The 25,015-nt window shown below is 43.6% G+C and overlaps 1 protein-coding gene across 6 annotated transcripts; it reads left to right on the top strand.

Moving 5' to 3' along the window:
- Window positions 1–66: 66 nt before the first annotated feature.
- Milt (trafficking kinesin-binding protein milt) lies at window positions 67–24,930 on the top strand. Of its 6 annotated transcripts, XM_070667464.1 has the most exons (10): window positions 67–301; window positions 1,904–2,114; window positions 5,795–5,899; window positions 7,261–7,365; window positions 19,868–19,944; window positions 20,199–20,574; window positions 20,751–20,986; window positions 21,168–21,361; window positions 21,494–21,736; window positions 21,829–24,930. In XM_070667464.1, the coding sequence occupies exons 1-10, from the start codon at window positions 89–91 to the stop codon at window positions 23,297–23,299; spliced, it is 3,231 nt and encodes a 1,076-aa protein (XP_070523565.1). In that variant the 5' UTR covers window positions 67–88; the 3' UTR covers window positions 23,300–24,930. The 6 variants fall into 6 exon arrangements, with proteins under 6 accessions (XP_070523565.1, XP_070523567.1, XP_070523568.1 ...); XM_070667466.1 differs by lacking the exons at window positions 67–301; window positions 1,904–2,114 and adding an exon at window positions 4,084–4,220; XM_070667467.1 differs by lacking the exons at window positions 67–301; window positions 1,904–2,114 and adding an exon at window positions 5,112–5,277.
- The last annotated feature ends 85 nt before the right edge of the window (window positions 24,931–25,015 follow it).

Raw genomic sequence — 25,015 nt, 5'->3', positions numbered from 1 at the left:
TTTTATCGCCGAGGGTTGACAAGGGAAGACCTTCGCCGGGTGCGATAAGCACGCCGTTTCTTTGATTTATTAAATTCCTCGTCGCGCGATGCTGCTGCGGGGAATCGCGTTCGCGGAGGCGCGCCGCAATTCGGCGCGGCGCGTCTTGAAGAGCCGCGATAAAACGCAGAGCAACGGATGCGAGAGAGACCCCGCGCCGGATATCTCCCAGGACGGATCTCTGGCGAGACACGTGCGAACGGCGATGATGGCCCGCCGGTCCGCGGAAGAGCCGCTGTGCCCTGTTTTCCCGATTCTCGTCGTAAGTTGCGTGAAAAGCGTGGATTGGAAAAATCGGGCTACTTGTAAAAAAGAGAGAGAAAGAAAAAATCGACCAGTGGTTATCGCTCGCTGGCGTTATCATCCCGTGAATTGCGTCACGCCGCAAAACTGTCCGATTAGCCTTCCCATGGCATCGGGCTTGCCATTCAGCCGCAAGTCCGAGAAAAGTCACGATCGGTTTTACTCGATATCGCAATCGTAGCTCGATTATTACGCGCGACGATGACGAATGCGAACCTCACGCTTAGCACCATATGCTGAAATGATAAACGACGCGCCGACCGGTTTCTCCCACTCGGCGAACTCTGCCGGTTATCTCACAGGAATATTCCCACGAATTTTGAGAGTTGCATCTGTGTTTAGCGACGTCACGTTTATCTCTCAAGCTCGCATGTCCGCGAAACACGGTACGCGATCAATATTCGCGTAATCGATCGGTGCAGGGTTGGGACAAACGTTCGTGATTACTTTGTGAAATGGGAGGCTCTTTGATATATTTTTTTTTTTTGTTTTCTGCGTTACTATTTTGCGAAATAACACATTTATTGCTCTATGCTAATTTTCTTGCAAAAATTTCAGGTCGGATCGATTGTCTGTCCCGGTGACATTTTCGCATTCCGTTCTGCTCGCACATAGCACAGCTGGCGTTAGAATATAGCATTGTTTCTCGTAACCTTGCGCCGTCTTGCGTAGCCAAGACTGTCGGGAAGATCGGAAAGTGAAATTGACGGCGAAACGCTAACGAGCCTTGACTGGCGCGCCGAGAGACGTGCAAATCGCGTCTCGGGCCATCTCCGATCACGCAGCTGCATCGCTCCCGTGACGTTGAGATTCGCTCATAAATATCATCCTAAAAGTTTACGTAACCCCCGGCTTGCGCTCTTACAGACCATGCTGTTCACGCTACGCGTGAATCGAGACCCCGAACGTAATTGAAGCTCGCAAAATTGGCGTCTCGAATTCCCAACGATAACGATAGCGGCCCCGTATTTTCAGTTAACAAGTACAACCACGGCTTTCGCTGAGACGGTCGAAATTATTGTACCGTCTCGAGTCAGTGTCTTGAAATAAACTCTAGACTAGAACCGGAAGACGAGCAAAATGAACGTGTCCGCCAGAGCGCTACCGATTTAAATAAGCGCGACGGCTTAAATGCCGGTCCCCTCGATGCGTATTTAGGGTCTCGGGGAACGTGAAACCTTCCCCTTTCGAATGCACTTCATGTTTGTTCTGGCGATGACACACGCCTAAAGGAACGCGCTTTGTGTTCTCTGAACTTACGGATCTGCAATGTCGCACAATTTCGCAAACAGATCCGCGTTAAGCAACGAAGTGCGAGAACGTGCGAGCGAAATCATTCGGAGTGGATATATCGAGAAATTTATCTCGTAGCTTTTATCGCGTTTTATCGCGCCAGAATTTTCTCTCAACAAAGTACGATTTTTCGAAGGTAGTTTGAGAAACGGCGAATAGGTGCGAAAATAATTTCATGCATCTCTCAAACGAGAGCTCGATGTGTCAACCTAAATAGCTCTAAATCTAACTCGGTCGCGAAAACGCTAAATATAAAATTGCATTTCAGGAAAGCGAGGCGATATCGCTCGTCGCCACAGCATCCAAGCTGGCCACCGTGGAAGATGCGGGTCCAAAGCGGCCCGAAGGCCCCATCCGACCATCCGCCGCCTCCTTAAAGGTTTCACCCACGGCAAGGGCGACTCTTCAAGCATTGAGGTCATCGAAGAGCAAGCTAGTCACTAGTCCAGTTCCTACCCGCGACGCTGAGACCATCACGGGTAGGTCTATCAATAACAATCTTATTATTTTAACGTACGTACCAATTGTCGCTTCGGCGACGCTACGGAAAGGTTGCTCGAGGCGCCGATTCTTTCGCCGAGTATCTCTGTATTTCTATTCTTAAGCGTTCACGGCGATCAACGTTGGGTTTTTTTTTTTTTTTTTTTTTTTTTTCGTAGACCGGCTCTCCGCGATTGGCTTTAAACGCGACTGTAATTTCAGCTTATTGATGTATTAAGACGCAACGAGAGTTTCTCAGGCGGGCAAACTGATCTTCGGAGAATCGCATTGATCTCGCGGGTTCAAGGTTCGCACGAAGTTCACTACATCTCACTTTGCAAGCGCACGGAGAGAAACTGTCTTTGACGATGCTAGCACGAGGAGTTTTATAAAGCGGTTTTACGGGTTACCTGTTCCGTGCCTCATGGTGTTTCCCATTGGTCCGAGCCAAATGATGATTACTCCTGCCCGGCGGATAATACGCCACGCTCCATTCTCATCATCATGAACGTCATCATCATTATCGTTATCTTTCTAGTCATCATCATCATCATTTTTTCTTTTTTTTTTTTGCCGTCGTTGGTATCACAATAATCATTATCATCGCCGCCGCTGTCGTCGTCGTCGTCGATTTTCACTGTCATCATACGTGATCATCATACTCAAAATGACGGTTGTCATTGCGATTATATTTATCGTCGTTCCAGACATCTGTGAATATTTTTTTTCTTATCTTCGGCGTACGCTTTGTATTGATTGCAGCTGCCGAGTGCACGATAATATTCTCGGAACAACTTTCTAAGGTACCATTATGTCGCGTCTAAAATATCGAGAGCACGATTATACGGATCTCGAAATAGGCGACCTACAAAAGGCCTAATTTTGTGATATTTTAGAATCTGAGCTAGATAAAAAATTCAGTTCTCATTTCAATTTATTATTATTTTTCTCTTGCATTGTTCAGCATTTTCAAGATGTCACATTTAACGGCGAAGAAAGATTCATAAAATACATGCAGGTTCCATTAGCGAGAGCCAGGTTATTCCCGTCTATTACATAACGCAGGCGTATGCAGTTTTTTTTTTTGGATTAGTTGACTTCGAACTGTTTGCCAGCAACCTTGTCAAGACCCTCTCTGCTACGTCAATGAAGATTTATACTTATCGATTACTGGCTCCCTCATTCATTTTAAACATACGATAAAGCCGATATTGTTTCTACAGTTCGAGAACTGCGTAATCCAAAACAAAAGGTCTGCGTTTCGAATACGTCGCGACTTTAGAAGTTGATATCTCGAAGATACGGGGAAAACAATAACGATTGATTTTTAAAATGCAACATGTTTCTGCACAGAGGTTTATTAAAGGATCCGAGAGATAAGATATCGATATGCTACCACGTACCGCTTAAAAAAAATTAATTAAAGATTAACTTGATCTAAGATTAAAAAGGAAGCCGGCAGGTATGAAGCATATGTTTCTAAGAAACCTTTGTCTTGGACGATATGAAAGATTTAGCTTTTCAAATTAGATCCGTTCGATAAATGACCCGATCGCGGAAATCGAAATTGGCCAGGCTCCAGCTATCCTGGTCGTTGCTATTTTCCTCCATCGTCGTACGTACGTTCGACGGAGTTCCTCGGCGGCTCGCGGCTCAAAAGGAACGTCTTCCACCCGGTGCTCGCGTGCGGGTCGGATTGAAAACGAAAAACATTTTGCAGAGCGCTGTATTCCCGCGAAAATTTGCCTCCGATCAATCGGCCGTAAAGCTGCCGAGTCGTTATCTCGAGAGTTAATTATACAAGTTCGCCAATCGGACGCGAAAACGTTCGCGCTCGTGAGATGCGCCGCGATGGTTCGTAACAGTTTCGATTTTTACGTAATCCACGTGTCCCCGGGGACGAGGCTCGTGAATCCGGGGACCGGCAGGCTTTACCGGTAGCTGGAGGTGTCTCGATGAGGAGAACGGAAGGACGGAGGGCTCGGCCAGCACCGGGCGCGAGATTATGTACCTAGGCGCGAGGGACGCGAAAAGGCCGAAGGGCCCGGCGAAGCTCAAAGAGATCTTCGAGAAACGTGAGGCTGTGCTGAGCAAGTGGCGAGATGGTATGATATCCCGCTCGCGATATTTCAGACGCGAGTCATTATTAATTTTTGTTTATAATTTTGTCGAGCACCGATGTGATTTGCAGCCGGTAACGATACTAGATGTTAACTCTGCAGGTGTTATCTTCTGCGGTGATTGTCGATTTACCTACTTGCTGCACGCGATCGCCAGTATGTGGCAGCACGCGCTTTACATTTGCTTTACATGGCTATTTTTAGTCTTGTGCAAACAGATGACCACTCCGTTTTAAGTGTTTTACATCTGTTGACGTTGGTCGCTACACCCTAGCGCTATCACGCGAGATTAATTGAAGATTCAACCGAAAGGTATATCATAATTTTTAAAAAATATATATAAAAAAAGAATCTAAATGTTAAAAGACAAAGACGAGTTATGTAAGCCGGGGACAGCAAAATGTCCCCGGCTTTATTCTCGCTTTTCCTCCATGTCGAAGTAAACTGTTTTTTACGTTAATTAATTTTCGGCAACGTAGTCACGGAATTTTTTTAAATATTTTTTTCCTCAAACATATTGACGCGCCGTCTTTCGTCCAACGTCGAATCGACCGAGTCTGCGATCCGGTTTCCAGAATTCAATTCGAACGAAGGTGCTGGGAGTCGGCCTAACTGTTCATCTTCCTCGTTAGATGTATCTGGGAAATATATTTTCGCGAAAAGCGCACGCCGAGCACAATCGCGGCGAAGTTAATCTGTAACGTCATCGCGATTATGTGCTAAATCCGCGGCGAGAGATTCGCGCCGCGCGATACTTCTCTCCGCGCGGGTCATCTCGGTCTCACGAGAGCGCGAGACGTAGCGAGAATGCTGCCGCTCCAGAGGTGCAAAGTTCACGGAAACCGTGGACCTCGCGTCGCTTCCCGGTGCGGCCAGCATCGGCAGTCGCGGCACCGAATCGACGCCGCGCAGATTGCGTTTGTGTTCTTCTTGAGGATGGAGCCGCTTCCTCCTGCGATCCTCTTTTCTCGGCCGGCCGATATATTCCGTTCGTTACGCGACTATTATGCGATGATCTCTTGAGAATCGCACACGATGTCAGGTCAGTAGTGCTGCTTGAATGTCTATAATGCCACCTCGAAGTCTCGAGCGAACCCGGAAGCGACTTCGTGACATCATTGAACTATCCCAGTTGTTGTTACGTTAACATAGAAGAATGAACCTTACAATTAGTTCGGTTCGCGACTCGCGACATTTCTGAATTTCACTTTTGAATTTATTATTCTTCGATAGATGCCTATTCAACGACGAACGCCATTCCGTCAACGTTTATAATTAGTCGTGTCGTCATCGACTTAATTTTTGCGCGCAGCCGCGCCGGCGATCGAACGCTGGGGACTGCTTTATTCCGTTCATGCTGGCTCGGAAGCGTGGCTGAAATATATATGAGATGTTCTCGTTGCACCTGACGTTAATTTCCGTATGTAAGGGCCGTGTTGCGAGATGACGCGTAGCACGCGCGCTCGATTATGCCGGGAAGCGGAACCGCGTTTTATAGCGCGAGCATAATGAATTACTCCTTCGCACTTGCTAACGGAAGCTGTGCTTGATCGTTACAGATGTGTGCAGTGGTGAGGAGCTGCCAGAAGTCGAGATAATCAGCCTGCTGGAAGAACAAATACCGAGGTACCGTCTACGAGCCGACACCCTAACGCAGTTCCAAGGTGAGCTCCGTCTTGGTTCTTTCTCCGCTTAAGAAAACGAGAAACGTAAGGTGAAAGGTAAACCGCTTAATGCAAAGCGAGCAAAATGCGCGTGCTGTGCTCGGAGAAACCTTGAATATCGTTCGGTTTTTTTTTTTTTTCTCCTTCACGTGCATACTCCAGAATTTATCGATAACAATAAAATACAACGAGCGATAAACGTGCCTGATAATAACGTCGGTTCTATCGGGTGCTCGGTAAACCCGTGATTGTTTTGGCGTCTCAAGTCGATTAAATCGGTAATGAAAATATGCAGGCACTTTGGGTATTGAGTATAATTCCTACGAAGAACGAACAGAAAAAAAGAAAAGAAAAAAAGCACGAAAGCACACTGATATAGCTTTATTGATGTTTATAAACTTCTAATGTAATGGCTCGCGTTTGATGCGATCAGGAAAGTGGGATGTTGAAAACCGATACAAGTAGAGAAGACCGCAACGTGCGAGCGATCGAATTTCTCGCGTTTTCAATTAGCGAAAGAAGCCCGGGTCGTGAACCGCTCGCGTATATCGCAAAATGACATTTTACGGTGCTCCGAAGTACCGGGAGGAGTTGCATTAAGAAATTGCGAAATGTCGTCCGGAAAAAAAAAAAAAAAAAAAAATCGGTGGAAAAATACCGCGGGAAAAAGCGCGCTGCAAATATAAAAATTCGTGCCGGCTTAATATAATAATGAATATTCGGACACGAGTAAAGTACAAGAAGCCTCGCGTATGATCGCATATTACAGAGAAAGAGAGCATGAGAAGTGTGAAAGTATAAAAAGAACACTTGTAGGGACTTGCGTGATCTTTTTTTCTGGGTGCGTTGAACCAGGAGCAATAATGTGGCACGTGGCCAGGTGGCTGGCCCGTTAATTTAACCGCGGTGGGTCCGTATCGCGTGTCCCGTTTCAATGAGCTCGATAAGGCGAAGGCTCCTGAAGGTCCTACGCGAGCGCGGGGGTTGCGGCCAATTAGCAACGAATTAGCAACAGTACATTTAGCCGCGCGAAGTTACAACGCGCGGCCGGTTGATGTTTTTGCTACTCGTCTTCGGAACGGATACGATTACCGCATTAATTAGCGCGGTAATACGCTCGCCGCGGGTACGTACCAGTATGCCCCGGCGTAATTTGCAGACCGAGGCGCTTAACACATTTTTGCAATCTCCGTTTTTTCAGTAGACGGGTAGTCTAGATCGCGGCGAGTTCGGCTCACGCGTAGGCGATCGCCGATGTTGATGATGATGATGATGAACATGACGATAATGATGATGATAATTATGATGTATGCGCGCGATATTAACGGCAAGATTTTAAAAGATCCCATTGCACTTTGCAGGATACGAAAACGCCGACTGGTTCATCCCAGCGCCTGCACTCAAATCGGAGGACGTCGATTTGAAATTATCGCCGGACCAAATCCGGGAGACTCTTAACTATTTTAGTAAGTACAACAATCCAGTTTCTATATTGTGTTGTTTTATTTTATTTTTTATTAATATTGCATGATGTTCGTGCATGGCAGAGAGATCGGAAATGCGAATATTTCCCTGCGCAAAAATGTGAAGCTCAATCTTTTCATCACTTCGGTAAAAAGATTGAACTTATTGCCGCAATTAAAACGCAACAGCAATGAAATTGGAAAAAATGCTACGGGTAGAAAGAAACGGAAATAGAAGTAAGAATCGAGCGTAAATATTAAAGAACGTAATGTTAACGCAACGAGCGGAATTAATCTAATCAAAGTCGCTCAATGGAAAACTGTCGGCTCGCCGTGTTACGCGGCGTTCGTTCCCGCGAATTTCGCGATGCGTGGAAAGTGCGTAGCGTAGAAATCCATCCCGGTAAACGAGATGGAAAAGATCACTGTCGCGGATACGTATCTACACGCTGCAAACGCCGCTAATGACGCTGAGAAACGATGGAATATCTCGCGAGGGACTCTTTCGCCCGGCAGGGAAAGGAGGCCTTTTCAGAGAGACCGGGAAATTAAATTCAACATTTATCGAATCGCTTAGTTAAACCAACTGTGGAATTTTAATATCAGCCCGGGACCCAATTAAGTTTATAACGATGCTCGATCGATAGCTCGGTGTCCTATTGCATAAGAATGTCTTTTATCGCCTGTGCGGCGCGAATGAAAATAACGCAGTGTCCGAATATAAAATTAATAAACGTCGTCGACACGCGCAACATGTTTGAACCCACGCGGAAGATACGCGCAGATAGGTCCGTCGTTTTTATGACTATCGACGAATACGGACTGGAACCGTATTCAAGATGTACCAGTCTATTTAGTAATTGGTACACGAAAGTATTCTCTCTCTATCTGTTATATGTATATTTCTCTCTATATGTATATCTATCACCGAGCCGCCCATCGCTTCCTCTCGCTCCGCGTATCTATTTATCAAAATCTTATCTAATCTGCCGTCGACTAGTATGTTATTTAAAGTAATAACTCGGTTACGTTATTGCAAGAGACCTGTCTCGTTGGTCCATTTGCACAACTAATCATCGTTTTCCGTGCTATTGCGTTTTGAGTAGTAATAATGAGAATCCTCTCACAGTCGCGGGATAGGACGCGCCCGAGATCGCATTGTTGTTCCGTAACGCATATGATGCATCCTCTAAGCGTTCCACTTTTCTCGTTTTTATTTTGCATATACCTTGTCCTTCCCTTTAACCGTGCAAGATGGTGAAATTTTCACCGGGACCAGAAAGAATGATACAAAGTTCCTCCATTTGTTTTTTTTTCTCTTTTTTTTTTATTTAATTTTTCCTTTTGGTTCTCACGACGATTCCCTCATTCCTGTTTTCTGACATCGCTCGTGATTTCTCCATTCAACCTTTCAACGCTTCCGACGTAGAAAGTGTTGGCAAGTTTGTCAGACGCTATTCAGTCGTCTCTGTTATCCTGTTGTCTCGTCGTCCGATTCGAAACGCCACTTTTCTCGTCGGCCGAAGAAATAAGGAAATCAAACGAACCTCGCGACGCGGCGCCGAAGATAGAAAACGTTTGTACGTTTGCTACGGTTAATGAATTTACTCGATTATTTATGCGCTAACCGTGAAAATATTTCGCGACTTTAACACGGCATATTTTGTTTTTTGGTTCTTTTTTTTTTCGCAAAGAGAAATATAATCAACCGCGACTGCTTTAATTATAGAAACAACAAATCTTTATTAGATCCCTAAAGACGGAGACCGTTGTAACACTAATTATTAATGAATTACTTATTAATAGAAACATAATTAATTCAACGCGCTCGTAAGCAGGCACGATCTTCCCGCCAGTTCATGTGGGCACGCCAGACGCGGCCAGCTTCAAAACGTGCGCTCGCCGGTTCTCCACGCCGCGCGTCGCGCCGGCCGCGCTCGACTTCGGTCGGCTCAGTTACGTTCGTGCAGCCGCGACGTTCGTTACGTTTCACGTTGTCGTCTCCTGCATTCGCGAGGTTAAACGCTCGCGGCGGCGCGTGATTGAGCCCCCCGGGGCACGTGAAGACGCCTGGCCCGCAGTATCGCTTCCTTCGGCTCCTCGGTGCGGTACGTACGTCGAGCATGCGCCAGGACCGAGCTGGCCAGTCGCCGCCCGTATCCGGATTCTGCGAGATTTTTCTTCCGCGCTGGCGAGAGACCGCGGCTCGCTCGCGCAACGAGTACTGGTCGCAATAACCTTTGCCCGATTACTTCGAGCGCTCGTTGGCGTCGGGAGATAAGCCAGCAGGAACGGCCAGTTAGATTCCGCGGATCAGGAAAAACCGAACTCGATCAGCACCACCCGGCGCGCCTAGGTTAGGTTTGCTCGCGGAAGCGGCAGAAAGTTGGCCGCGAACGGACGGATCGAACCCTCGCTCTCTCCTCTTCCTCCCACGTCGAAGCGTCGTGTGCATACGTGTTTTGAAAATGAATTATCGCATCGTGGTGCAATAGTCGACGGGTCGAAGCGAAGAAAAAAAATACGTAAGTGTTGATCAAGTGTCTCGTTGTGGGGATTGTACGCGGGGTACAGGGAAGAGAAACGGAATGATAGACTTCGCGTTCGAATAATTATTAATTTTTTGCATAATATTTTATAAGTTTTTTTTTTTAAATAAATTTTGCACGTTCTTGCGACATAGTCGACGACGTTTATCCTTGTTAAAATAGTTTACGAGATCGCTTATTGTCTCGCACGCGCTTTTTAAATCGCCATTTTACGCAACACTTTCGGAGGGGGAGGGAGAAGGGGGTCTTTCCTTTTTGTATAGAAAATTGATATTTAAATCTATTTTCACTTGCAATGAACGAGTCATTGATTGCGGGATAACGACCTTTGCGATCGACGCTGAAAATAGGAAACGGCTGCGCGAAGGGCGGCAGGCGACGATACTTTTTTTCAGTCGAACATCGCGCGCGGTTCTCCATGAAGCAAGGTCTATTTTCGTCCCTCCTTTCTCGCGTGGCCTTGAAAGTCTCAGGGGATGACCTAACCACCCTCTCTCGCTCCTTCCGAGGGAGCTGCGTTGAATTCCTGCGCGCGTTCTCGCCGGCTCGAAAACGCGGTTTTCGATTCTTTTCGTTCTCCTTTTTTTTTCTTTTTCTTAACTCTCTCGCGACCGGGGTTATTAATAAAACGCGAAATTGATCCGCTCGCTCAAAGTAGCCGTTAGATGTTAGATTGCATTCCGCTCGCATCAGCGATCACGAAAATAAGCGTTTTTACCGTTATGCAAGAGACGTCTCGGGGAAATATCTTTAACTTGGCGTGCATCGTCGCGTGGACCTGCCTTATTGTTAGTCACGAGAAATTTTTTTTTTTCGTCACGAGATATCCAGCCTTTTTATCGTTGTTTGCTCCGTTTATTTTCAAGAGCGAGAAATCATTATCGGCTCGATCGTTCAATTGCACGCGTTTGATGGTGGATCTGCGTATGCGATAAAGGTTCCGCGATAAGAGCCGCCGGGTTGCACGTTCTTTGTGTACGCTCTCCCGTACATGCATTATACCTTTCGTAATTATTCCTCCGCGACTTTTTCTAACGTTCCACTTTATTACCCGTGTAAATACTCGCGCTCGGTTGACATTATTTCTAGAATACGGTCGGATTGCAGTCCGATGCATTGTTCGAGATTATTTTTAGAACGAACTATGCCGTTGAACTATCGCTCAGTCATACCTCCGGCCACGTGAAGAATAAATTTTCACCGCGCATGAATATCTTACTCGCGTTTTGCGTTTTCCCATCGGACGGGAACGATCAGCCGGTCTCGTCCTCCGCGGGCTTTTTTAGCCCCTCGGACAATTATTGCGCAATGAGACGTGACGATAACGGCCAGCATTAGCGTTAATCGTTCGTGATAATCGCTCCGCGAGCGATCGCATTGAAACGCGAGCACCGTACATCCGACGTTAGGTTTTGACCTGGCGATGCCAACGACTTTTTCACGGCTGGTACTTTTACTTTAATCGGCGGCGAGAATGCCGGTCTCGTTCCCCGTGATTTCGATCGGCGCTGCATCCGCTTCGAAAGCAAATTTTTAACTCGTCTTTTCTCCCTTCGCGCAGTCCCTGAATTCGGGCTAGTGAAATCGTTTCGGAAACGGACTCGCCGTCGAAAACTGAATCACGCGTGTCCGCCTTTGAGTGGCGAAAGTGCCGAAACGGGACGATCTCGTCGATTTCGGCCGATCGATCATCCGGACTCCTGAAATTATCGCGAAAGGAGATCGGCCCGATATCGTTCATTACCGAGCACGCTCGGCGGAATGTAATTGCTTATTTCTCTTTACGATTGTTGTTTTTAAGTACGTACGTTCCGCCGCTAATGCCCGGAACCTCTTTACTTTCACGAATATTAACGAGATCCATCCAATCGCGGATCGCTTTATTATATGTTTACCCCGTTCGACGTTTTCAGAAGGCCAGGGTTAAGTTGCCTCAATCGCGATATTCGAAGCCGTCGAAGTTCGATATTCGCGTCAGTCAGAAGTGCCCCTTAATAATCTAAAATAACTTAAACCCAAGGGAGAATGGAAGATATTTTTACTTAACGTGTGGTGCGCTCGAGTTAAACGTATCGGAACAATCGATTGTTAAAGAGGTTTCTCTGGGGCTTCGACCGTGTCAGGCTAACCCGAACGAATCTCCCGACGTGCATGAGCCGCGATACATTCCGTACGACTTTCAATCGGTGACTTGCGATAACGTCGATTACCCGCAGCGCGATGCTCCGCTTCGATAATCCGCACGGGATACGGAAGGTGCAGTAAAATAAAAATTTTACAGAGAGAAAAATATATATTTGCTGGCCGAAGGAAGCCGTGCCAAATTGTTGATTGACTTTACGTAGCTCGAGGAAAAACTCGAAGCGTGAACCGCAGTGCGAAATAAGAAACTATCGATTTTACGAAACACAATTTAAAAAAAAAAAAAAAAAAAAAAAAAAGTGCCTTACCCGGATTCTTGGACGCAAAATATATTTAACGAGATGTGACGACATTGAAGATAACGATGGACCAACGGAGGGAAAAGGAGCGTTGAGCGAGGCCGAGGCTCAGAGCACCGAGGGACCTTCCGTTTAATCAAAAGCTTTGCGGTTTACAATTTCTCGTCCGTGGCGCAGGGTCATGTGAAGCAGGTCATGAACAGCTCGACTCCCTTTCGCGCGAACGGCGACGCATCCCCGAGTCCTCTGCATTCGCCCGTTTACCACCAGGATGAGGCTATCCCGTCGACCTCGAGAGGTAGAGGCGATTTCAATCAGAGCTCCGAATCGGCCTTTATTAATCTCGCGTTGGACGTTTCGTACGCTGGTCTTGGCAGGGACTTGGTCGACGCCGGTAGCGTACAGTCGGTAGTGAACTCTTCGTTGCAAGAGGATGCGTCCGGTCTGCCGCACTTCTGGGAGGACATCGGAGTAGTCGAGTACCTCGAGAGGAGGCTCGGCCCTCTGGACGAGAGCACCCCGGAAGAGCGCGTCGCGACCCTTCGCGAGGTCCTCGCCGACAGGACGGACATCCACGAAGGTGACGGCAATCTCTCGGACTTCCTCTTCCACGTGGCGCGTACCAAGCACGGCAAGATCTACATAAGGGTTATCCGGACTCTACTGTTGAACAGAGGTAACCATTAATTCGTCATCGCGGCCGCCGAGCGATTAATCTCATCTCGTCAGGTTTTATCGTGCGAAGGGAGGGAAAAAGGGATTTTAAAACTCGCTATCTGCAGTCCCGAGTACTCGTAACTTTTCCGTCGTATAATAATATCTTGTCTCTTACACCTACGAATCGCGACCTATTTCTAGAAAAGCGTTGCCATTCCTGTCGGGAATGCGACGCGGCGTTTTTCCCTTCGTAAAAGAATATCAATGAGGTATATTTGACCCGAGAATAAAAATATAACGTACTATAAATCACGGACTAAATCCTGATGTAAGGAAACGGAATATTAATTAGGTATACACGTAAATCGATTATTAAATCGTGTATTATATTATACCGTACATTTTTATATTGAAATACTAAGTTAGCCATTTTTTTTTTTTTTTTTCTTCTTTAAATTAGCAAGTCCGAGGAAAATTGTTTCGAGACAGTTTAACGCCTCGAAAAACAGCACTCCGCAATGCATGTATGGCGAAGGAGCAAAGTTTTTGCACTGTTTCTTCGACTTGATGGTTATTGTCTTCTTGCATGACAATTTGCATGATATTTCCATGGTTTCGCCAATTCAGCACATTCGCAATTTACAAGCCCGTCCGGTGCACCGAAGATCACCGCCGCGTTAAGGATAATTCGTAGGAAAAGAAATTGCAGTAGAAAACTCACTGAAATGACAATGGGTTCGATCTTTACATATTAGGGCGTATCATACGTAATTATTTCAATTACGACGATAAAGGCGCGGTGAAACCGCGGCTGTTCGCATCAACGACGCTTTATATCGCACCTAATAGAGATACTGCAACAAAAGTTTACAGTTAACAAAGCATTATCATATCTTCACGATTCACCTTTCCGGTTCTCTGGTCATGGGAAATCCGTGAACTCCTATCGTACATTTATGCCCCTCGTCTATCTTGCCATCTCTTCCCACAATTAATTTCTTACATGGCATTTTGCACGCGGATCACGTGGCGCGAGTTCTTTGACACTTGTCGCTTGGCATCGTAATTGCAGTGTATGGATCTTGTAGCCGATAAGTTAATTAATATATATGTATATTGTTTTTTTTTCTTTTTTTTGTTACAAAGATCTTTTTAAGACAATTTCATCTAATTTACGAGATTTCCAGTCTTGTTTTTTTTTTTTTTTATAAAAGTAACAATGGAATTATATAACGAGTAATCAATTAAGTTGAAACAAAAATAAAAAGTAGAAGCTGTCGTGGTGAATTATACTTCTACCACAGCACGTCAAAAGTGTGCATTTGCGAAATGAAAGATGACGAGGCAATTAAGAACAAAAATGGCCCACGGTTAATTAAACTCGGAAGCGACGGCGGCAAGGTCGAGGGGATGGGCTGGAGGCGCCGGAAGACTTGCTTTTCATACTTGGCGGGGTTGCACGCGCCCATCTGGTTCTCGTTCCGCGTTTCGCGTCGCGGACGGTCCTTAAGATGGCGCATCGATCTAGTCGTGTGACGTCTCGTCAGCTGTGATACACCTCGTGCGCGGTGGATAGTGTCGCGTTGGGTCCGCCTTGACGGTATTTCGGGGTGAATTTGGGGCATCCGGAATCAAGTAAAAACGGGGGACTCGAGGAACAATGCGCCGACAGGACGTTGCGGAGCCCCGCGTGCCAGCGCTTGGGTGAATCCACGAAACGTGACGTGACGTCACGCACGCCCGCTGCCGGCTTCGCCCACCGCGGCCCCTCGCATCGCCTCTGCGACGGAGTAGCGCGTTGAATGGTAAATATTACCACGACTAACAGTTGCACTGGCGACAAATAATCGCGCCGATAATTAGCTCTGCAATCCCTGAACAGCGCGCGCGCGCGCGCGTCTCGGGGAAGAGGGCGGAAGGGGGTCGTTCCGTCGCGACCCAGACGTTTCGTCTCGTCTCGCTCCCTCTCATTGCCATTCCGTTCCCGTCCTTGTCTAGCTCTGGCGTCGCGAACGCTGCAACGTCCTCGCGTTGTCCAGGCGTTGTCTTAATAATTTATCGTTCTCTCGACATTTTCCTAAGTATCTCGGTTAGGCAAAACCGCGCTTCTTTTTCGTGGAAGACGTAACGTCGACGTAATACCGTTTTGTCACTTTCTGCATGGTTATCGATATTTACGTGTTCACACGTAATATGCAATTTTAATATTTCTATGATCGAATGGACATTTGCTTAATTTGCTGACGCGTTTAGTTGCGTCGTTTCTCGGTGGTTGATTAAATTCTTGTGCTTGCGATAGGTATTGAAAATTATTAATGTCTTAATCCGTTTAAATTACAATTATTAATTTGTGGGCCCCGTTATATATCAATCTGAGAGTGACATTAATGCCGGCTGTGAATTTTGCGTAATGCCGATAAGACGCGGCCTCGAATTAACGTCTCGTGATTACGTTAAATGCTCTCACTTCGCACACAGTAACAATGCAAGGCCGTTGATCAGTAACGCCAAGTTCAATGCGTTGCATGATATATTAATAAGCATTTATTTTATTCTATTTTACTTCTTTTTTTTTTAATCGGTTTTTTTATTTATTTGCAACGTGAACGTTTAATAGTGCTGGGATGAAATTTAGTTAAATTAAAATTAGCAAAATGCGATTAAAAGGTTTCTCCCTTAAGGTTTGAAATTTTCATTTTATACACACGATTTCAACGCGGTACTGCAGAAATAGGATACAAAGGACGACAGGCGGCATTGATAATAAAAAACTCGAGGGTTTCGTAATCCGATTATTTTGCAGCAGGAGGATTTGTATTCGTGCCGCAAAATGCAGGAAACTCAAAATGATACTGATTACGTCGTGACCATTAAGAGCTTCTACCTTGCCTGGATCTTTTCTCTTGATCTTTAAACATGCTCACGCGACTTACTAAATTACGTGTCGCGCTACGATATAAAATTAAAAATAAATATAAAGCGCGATGAATTCTTACGAATAAATGCAAACTTCTTTTTTTTTTTCTTTTTTTACGAAATTACACACGTCGAGTCCTCTTTGGCTTTCATTACGTACAATTACGTAGCGTGCTAAAGATAAACTTTGTCGCGTAGAGAACTGTCTTTTTTGATTTAATTATATATATAATGCGGCTTACGCAATAATTTTTGATTGCACGAGACTACGTAGATTCTCGATTATCTGCTGCAGATATTTATGCAAGCACGAAACGAAGAAAATCAATAATCACCTGCTCGTCCTTACCGCAAGGTGCTATACGAACGTTATACGTGCAGTCGCGATTTATGTCATATATCTTTTATGCAGGATATTTTGTTGAATTATTTTAATTACTATAAAAAATAGAGATTGCTAAAGGAAAAAATTATTACGCGATAAAATATAATAAAATTGACTGAAACGAGACTGAAATTAACTGAAAAATGCGGTCGTTGCACTATCCATCAGCATAACGACAAAGTTAAAGAGATTAAAATCATTACGCGAGAACAATTCGAAAGGGAAAGCGCGTACGGGAAATGACAACAAAGGACACTTATCGATCATTGTTACAGTCAAAGGGTACGCGTGACAGGGACGTTAATTCGATCTTCATCCCGTGGAATATGTCATTATTATTTTAAAATTATTTAATATCGATCAACGTAATCAGAACGGAACTTCCTTTCGCCTTAGTTTAATTTTCACAACAAGGTACATATACATATATGTATATCACAATGCAAATTATTCAGTTTGGATGCTGCCTCAGATAACAATCGTTCCCTTATCTTTCATCATATATATCTCTCTCTCTCTTTCTCTCTCTCTTTTTTTTCACTCGCTCCCCACGCGATAACCACGTAGTCGCGAAAAACGCGTCGGCATGAAAGACTATTTACGACAGCTCTTGGTATCGGAACCGGTCCACGGACCCTGCGTATACCCTGGAGGAGAAAAACGCGGCCCGCGAGGAAAGGACACCGACGCCGGACGTCGTGGAGCCGGAGGAGGCCGGCCACGATCACGACGATCCACAGGAGGATGATCCCTACGAATACGACGACGACATTAGGCCGGCGACTTCCGGCGAGCACCGTAATGGCGACGACGACGACGACGACGAGTGCCTGTCCCTCTTCGAGGCGGCGAGTTATCTCGTTTCGGGCTCCTCGGTACCAACAACGAAAGTCAGTGCACCCTGCTGGGGATGCAAGAGCTGCGCCGTCGAGGGCTTGCCGTTGTTCCTCCTCGGCTCGCCGGCAGAAGCATCCTGCACGTGCACCTCCTGTCAGTATCCCCCGTTTCTTTTTTTTTTCTCCGTTGGCCTAATCGTTGTCGTTTGCGCTCACCCTGCGTCAGAACAGTGGCTTTAATTATTTAGCTCTTGATCTGGCGCGGGGTGGACTTTTCTAAGTGGCATCCTCGTCATCTGTCGTCTCCTCGAAATGCTTTCCACTTCTATTTTTTTGTGTTTTTTTTTTTTACGTTTTAAACGTCTGCCTCAGTATTCCCTCGCTTTGTTTGTCAATCGTTTTTGAAATTTTGATTTATTTAAGACTGCTTATGATCGATCTACATGCCTTAAATTCGAATATTAGATAGATAATATAATGCACGCTCGATTTTAGATAAGAAATACCGCGCACTGACAATAAATAATGATCTGTCTCGATAAAATTAGATAAGATATAACGAAGCTACATGACGATCCCATTTTTTAATTTTTTTTTGCAGATATTACGCTTTTTGCTCATATATAAGTTTTCGCAAATCTGCTTTTTTAGCATATAGGATGTATCTTTTATTTTTTATTTTTTTTTTTTATCGCTGTGCACGTGCTTTTGGAAGATGCACGCTTGAATATATGCTTTTATATGATCTTTTCCAAAGCATTAGGCAGGGAAAAAGAATTAAATTTTTTTTTATATGACGCGGAAATAAATTAATTCACCCTGGGCGTTATTCGCGTGTCACTTCACGATTTTCTGCCGCGGGAGAATTTATCTGCATTCCAATCGACGAGTTCGCATCGTCCCTTCGCGAGCAAAAAGAAGGAATCGAGACCGGTTTTAAATCTCGTCCTGCGCGGAATAAACTGGTCATCATATCGATACAAATTCCAGGCTAAGATATGATGTTCTTATCATCGCTAAATAAAGCGTATGTTATTATGAGAATTTTATGATTAAAATGAGGGGGCGATCAAGATAGCGCGTCTTATTTTCAAATAATGCTATCTCGGACGATTGATCTGTATACTGTTTAATTAATTAATTTGTAGTACGTTGCCGTAGCAAGTTATTCAACAGCTGTAAATTACGTAAGCCACATAAGGGATACGTTTAAACTGTTCATGTAAGGCGAATTGTAATAAGAGACGTAGAAAATGTGTGGCAAACTAAATTTTATCTCACGACAAAAATATCACAAGGTCGCAAACGATTTCATTAATTTTCTCTTTGCGTTTTTTTTCTTTTTTCTTTTTTTTTCTTTTTTTTTTTTTTCTTACACAGAACTGCGACACTGATATCCTTGATGTATTTTAGTTCTTTTTGGTATCGCGCTCTGATCGACGGGGAAATTTTTCGTCTCGCGTGTCGAGTCCGCGATACTTTCTGCAAATTCGCTCATCGATCATTGCGATCAATTGGCTGTGAAGGTGTCTGTTAACGTAATTTGCTAGCGAAGACACCGCGAAGACGACGACGGAGAGGCTCTCGTTCGAGATGCAGTGGTGGGCATCGAAGCGCCTCTTGTTGGAATTGAAAGTGGCCCATTATGTTCGTTTAGTCTCGCTTCTACGGTATTGTTACGGCATAAACGGTCGTCCCTTCAATAGGTAGAATAAGAAAAAGAAAAAGAAATGATCTCTCATTAGTCGATTACGTGACAAAGACACCTGTGAAGCGCTTGCCTCGTCGAGGCACCTAATCTATTCCGCTTATTTCACACGAAGCTGATCTTCTATTAGGTATCAGGCCTCCGATAAGTTTAATTGCAGCCTGATCGAAGCAGACCCTTGAAGTAGAGATCGTGAATAGCGCGACCTTGAACGTGGACCTAGCGTCTGCGCTTTCCGACAACCGGCCGGTGGGATGCGCCGGAGCCGATCGATGAAAGAGAGATGCGGGAGACTCTCGTGCAACTCTAGAGATCTCATTCCGTTTCCACGCTTTCGCGTTTCCCTCGTTCGCGTGCCACGTTTTCTCACCGCCCTCGTTAGAGTCGCATCGTCCTTTGATCGTGAGACACGCGATCCCTTCGTGGTTCCCCCCGCGATTTTCCACGAGACAATCTCGCGGAACGAACGATCAGCTGATGAATTATCGCTGCGTTTTTTATCCGTCGCTCGACTTTGTTTTTCATTTCTTTCTTGTGAAAATTCTCGGCAAGTAGGGTAACGTTGCGAAGGCTCAGTTGATCTCGAAAAGCCGCGGGTGAAGCACCGTAAAAATATTGAGTGCTTTATATACGTGAATAGTTAGAATTTGTCTGGAGAAATAAGAAGATCGAGAGCGTTAGTAAGGCCATTTGCGAAAACAAAGTGCGACTTCTATGAAGTGGACCTGGCCGAGTCTTGAAGATCTAAAGCGCCCACGTTGCTTTCTAGAGGCAATGCTCGCGCGCACTTTTAACGCACTCGCGTTGCGAGACCACGATTGCATCGAATGCATGAAATACGCACCAGAGTCTTTTAACTTGACGACCACAGGTAAACAAATGCATCAGGCTTCAATGTAACAATCCGATCTCTCTGCACACACATATGTTTGTAATATTAGTATTAATTTTTTTTTTTTAATTTACATTTTTGTGCCCGACAGTTTAGTAATGAATTTGATATTTTGTTACAGTCTTATGTAGCAACCGGGTGAGCCAAATGACCAAGACCTATAATGACATAGAGGCAGTCACAAGGCTTCTGGAGGAGGTGAGTCTGACCGGAAAGCAAGAGCCAGCAGAGACTTAGCCCGCGTTGTGCATATCACGTCGTTAAAATTTTACGAATCATAAATGTCCGTATCTAAAAATATTAACGAGACGGTTCGGAACGAAATCGATAAAACGTGACGAATGGATAAGTGACCGATAACTTGGCAACGAATTAGCAATAATTGTAGATCGTCAGGCTGTAATAGGTACAAATAAAAAAATACAACTAACGATTACGATTTTCTTTAACAGAAAGAAAAAGACTTGGAGTTGACGGCGCGCATCGGTAAAGAACTGCTGGCGCATAATCAGAAGCTCGAAACTACAGTAAATACGTTAGAGGCTGAACTTAAAGAAGCGAATGAAAAAATCATCCAGCTGAACCATGAGGTGTTGAAAAAACACGAGCTGATACAGATACTGACGAATGATGTGGACGAATCGAGCTCGGAGGCCGGAACTCCCACCGGTCTGCGCGGTATTAATTTGGACATATTGCAGAGGAAGGTTACCTGTTTGGAAGACGAAAATAAGCAGCTTAAGAACGAGTTCGCAAAACTAGCACATGACGCCGATAATTCCGAAGAACAGGAAGCACGTCTTGTGAAAGACATTGCAGCGCAATTAGGTATGCTATTTTTTTTTTTTTTTACAAGTGTATAATATGTATCTTTAATATTTGATATTAAATAATTCTTTGGTTAATTAACTTCGGCAAAATTAAGTAACTAATCGATAATAAAATCATTTAAACAGACTTTTACGATAAAAATATATTCATAAATAATTTTTGATAATAAATAGCTAACGCCAACATGGAGGTGGATGGTATAGCGGAGGAGCTCGGCCGGCAAAAGGATGAGAATCGATTGCAACATGAGCAAATAATTAGTCTTACTGCAAAATTGGCCGAGACAGAGCTTAGGCTCGCTCAGTTAATGGCAGAGCATGATGAAGTGGGAACAACTCTAGTCATCACTAGGGATAATCAAAATACACTTGCCGCTGAACTAGCTGAATTTAAAGAACGATATGCGGAGGTACTTGTCTTGTTTTAAATAAAAAACGATAAATTAATTATTTCATTAAAGTCTCGTATATAAAATTTCTTAATAATAAACAAATAAAAAGTAATTTAATAATTAATATATTGAAATCTAAATTATTTTGTTTGTATAGTGTTTAAATAAATTTATATTAACACTGCATTATATGTATCAGGTGGTGAACTTATTAGCCGAAACGCAGGAACAGTTGCGAAAACAGAGAAAACGTGGAATGCCAACTGTACGCGGTGGATCGTTATTCCCGTCGATGGGCGCGGCGCCTCAACCGGATTCTATCGCTTCGGAACTGGAATCGTCCCTTTACTCGGAATTAAGCATCGACTCTGGAATCGGTGCAAGTGACAGAATGTATGTGCAAGTTTTGATGCTCATTACTAAATTTGAAACTAACAAATATTTTCGCATTTAAATTATGAAAATTATTCTTTTAATAATTATTTAATACTTAATATAATAATTTATGTGGTTTTTATTTTAAAGACCATCCTACAAGAAGGTGTTTGAAACCGTTCGTAGCGCGTCTCGAGCAACATATGCGGGAATGGATGCTAATCAGTTTCCGAGGATAAGTTCTATGACGACGTCAACGTTATCCAGCAGTTCTGTTGGTCCGCGAATGAGTTGTGGGCAAGTGCGACCGCAGGGATCTACATTTCCTAGTTTAGATTCTACCGGTCACAGTGAAAGCGATGGATCCTTGCTCGTTGAAACAGAAGATTATCCGTGTGTATTCACCTTTTTCCTCATAAAAATATATAAATTTATTTTCCCATGTAATCTGAAAGTAAATATCTGTTATATATTTTTTTACATAGAGGACCGCAACGAATGGGTGTACCTGGTGCTCCTGGTGCCGCTGATTTAGAAGCTGCTATTCGTCGACTAACACCCGCGGAAGTATTGGCGAGACGTGCATGTCTCAGTACAGGTGCTGGCTATAGTTACGATTATGACGGTGGTATATTACATTCCCCGCCAACTTTCTTGCCTTTTGACTGCCGCACTCCGGATAGCATTATGTCGACCGGAAGTAGCGGTAACTTGAGCGGTTACAGTGGCAACAGTGGCAACGCTTGGCGTATTCCGCAGAAATTACAGATAGTCAAACCAATGGAAGGTTCCCAGACTTTGCATCATTGGTCACGATTAGCAACGCCGACGTTAGGTGGATTGCTGGAGGATAGACCAGGTGTAAAGACTAGGGGTGGCCGCGCTCTCGAGGATCTCGGTCTTATAACTTTTGCGTTAAGCGATTTGGAAGAAGATGAAGAATATACTAATCCCGGTAAACCATTCCAAGACACCGGTTCCATTTACACTTTTACTAACAGTACCGTGATGCATCCGGATGATCATACTATTAGCAGCGTGACGCCGAGTATTGTTAGTAGTCGTGTCGCCTCAGCGCCTAACAGTGGTATGAACTCGGGTATGAGCACACCTCGCACGCACAGTCGACGCAATTCAACATCAACATTTTCCACCACGCTTGGATTGGCAAAAATGCTAAACGAAAGAGGAATCAAAGCTGTCACACCCTCGTGCATAGGTACACCTACCGACGAGAGAAATTTCTCGCCGACTGCTACACCCTGCAACAGTCCGGATGCCAGTCTGTCACCTACAAGGTCATCGTCACCATCACCGGAGAGCGCTGCTTCATTGACATTGGGATTGCTCAGTACTGGGGCGGAATTATTGAGGCGTACTTTTAGTTACGAACCGTCAGCGCCAGTGCAAGCTAAAAAAAAGAGGCCAAAATCTACGATCTCGCGTTCAGACAAAAAAGCTCTTACGGGAATACGTCTAGTGGAGAAATTGGAGAGAATTGGCATTGATACGATTATAGCTACTACGGTTAATTCATCGATCTCGCCGTTAGCTTTACAGGGTGCTCTATACACGCGTCGTTCGACTGGAAGTCCAATGGCACAATTGACTTTCCTCAAAACTTCCATGTCCTCCAGTACCAGTCAAGAAAAATTAATATCTCCCTCGTCTTCAACATCCTCCACTAGTGACGAATTTTCGTCGAGCAAATTGTCTAGTAAACGAGATGGTAGCAAGGAGCCCGAACAAAGTGTGTCCGGTTCGAATGCATTTAACTCGAGAACAGCGGGTCAGTCGCCAGATCGACATCGACGATCAGGTGCTAGAGCGACAAGGCCTGATCTGGGACGAGTTAAGCCGCCAGTTCCGACACCTGTAACTAAAGAATCTAAACAACAGTCGGCATTGGGAGCAATAAGTTCGCTTCTTTTTGGTCGCAAGGGTGGCTTGTTGTGAATATTTTGTAGAATCTATAATGAGGTAGGGATCATTCAATTTCAGCGAATTATTTTTTTTTAATTTATTTGCAGAGAAAGGACTTGGTTTTTTCTATTATCTGAAGTGATTCATACATATTTGAGTACACGATATGCTCCTGTCAACAGTATTATTGACTTTTACGTATTCGCTGGTTCAGTAACTTTCGATCTAAATATGAATCGCTGTAAATAATCATGAAAATGGGGTTAATGGTAATAAGATATACGAATCAGATTACAAAGTACTCTATACGATAAAAATATTTTAAGTTTTATTCTAAATATCATGAATTAAAACTAAGACGAGTATAGAAGACCAGAATACTGGTATAATACAGTGGAAGTACACAAAATTATTATATATTTTATTTTTATAATTTAATTAAAAATCTTTAATTACTTAAAAACAAGATAGGTACAAAAGGATGAATTTTTAAATAGTTTGTGGTAAGTAAAGAGAAATCTCCAAGTTTTTTAATTTAAATAAACATAAAAAATTATTTTACCGAATTGTATGATCTTTGACTATGTATTTATGAACTGCTAGTTAAAATATTTATACATCAAATCACATTTAATAATGCAAAAGTTTAAAATCCAAAATATATTGCAACTAATTGGTAACGTAATTTAAACGATTCGTTCTATCAAAAAAATTATAAAAATATAAAATTAGTGTAAGTCATGCGTATTAATTCTTTTTTTTTATTTAATAATTTTTTTTTATTAAAAAAAAACTTGACAATACATCCAAATGTTATTTTTACAAAAGAATATAGTACGATACATATTATAAGTAAAAACTAGTCAAAGAATTAAGAAACTATAACTTTTAGTTCGTCTAATTACTTTATAGATTAAGTTAGGTTTGATTTGATTAAATGTATTTAATCTATATTTGATAGATACTTAATTTTACACACAGGATTTTACAGGTCTAATATTTGGGAACACTTCATTCAATATTTTGCTATAAAATAAAAGAGACTACTTAGTGCAGTCCATATTTTTACATAGTTAAAGATTGAAGTCTATTTCCAGCGATACAAAGAAATACAAAATACGAGTAAAGGAAGTTATAAATGGCAGGGTAGTTAATGAAATTAATATCGTGTATTCGAAATTCGTAGGTAACGGTTGGAGAATAAACTGTTGTCAATGCAATATAAATTAGTATACAAGGGGCAGAGAAAACGCTGAGAATGGTGCATCGTACTATAATGCATTCTTTTTTTTTTTTTTAATAATTTAGCACAAATGCGGTGCTTATTTTCCTAATTTATTTTCTTTAGCGTACGTGTGGTGACGATCAGCAGTCGTCATTATTATCAATGCTATTGTCAGTCTGCGCGTGGAAGACTGTGCATTTAGCTTTGATTCAAAAACATTGTACTGTACATAGGCGAATGAAATGCAGCGGCTTGGCAAGGCGCCGCGCATTCGTTCTTTTACTTTCCTTAGCGTAACTTGGTTATTTATTGCAACCTCGTTTTCTGCAAGCGGGCCTGAGTTTTACGTAAGAGGACATGTATATTATAGAAGAGAGTGTTTAGCTCGACGCAGCCTTGTACATAGACGTACAAATTAATAAATTAAATTGAAAAATAACATTGTCATGTTTTATGAACGTTATATCGATATTTTTCTATGTTGAGTAAGGATTGATTGAACTTTGTGACGAATAAAGTAATAA

Source organism: Cardiocondyla obscurior, linkage group LG16 (assembly GCF_019399895.1).
Source record: "Cardiocondyla obscurior isolate alpha-2009 linkage group LG16, Cobs3.1, whole genome shotgun sequence".
Taxonomy (NCBI): domain Eukaryota; kingdom Metazoa; phylum Arthropoda; class Insecta; order Hymenoptera; family Formicidae; genus Cardiocondyla; species Cardiocondyla obscurior.
Note: the sequence above shows the minus strand (reverse complement) of the source record. Positions and strands in the feature narration are given on the sequence as shown.

Excerpts from the sequence above, each read along its gene's own strand:
- Milt (XM_070667464.1), top strand. The coding sequence starts at position 89 with ATGCTGCTGCGGGGAATCGCGTTCGCGGAGGCGCGCCGCAATTCGGCG. Across the intron at positions 19,945-20,198 it reads TCACAAGGCTTCTGGAGGAG|AAAGAAAAAGACTTGGAGTT; the intron begins GTGAGTCTGACC and ends TTTCTTTAACAG. Across the intron at positions 20,575-20,750 it reads AGACATTGCAGCGCAATTAG|CTAACGCCAACATGGAGGTG; the intron begins GTATGCTATTTT and ends GATAATAAATAG.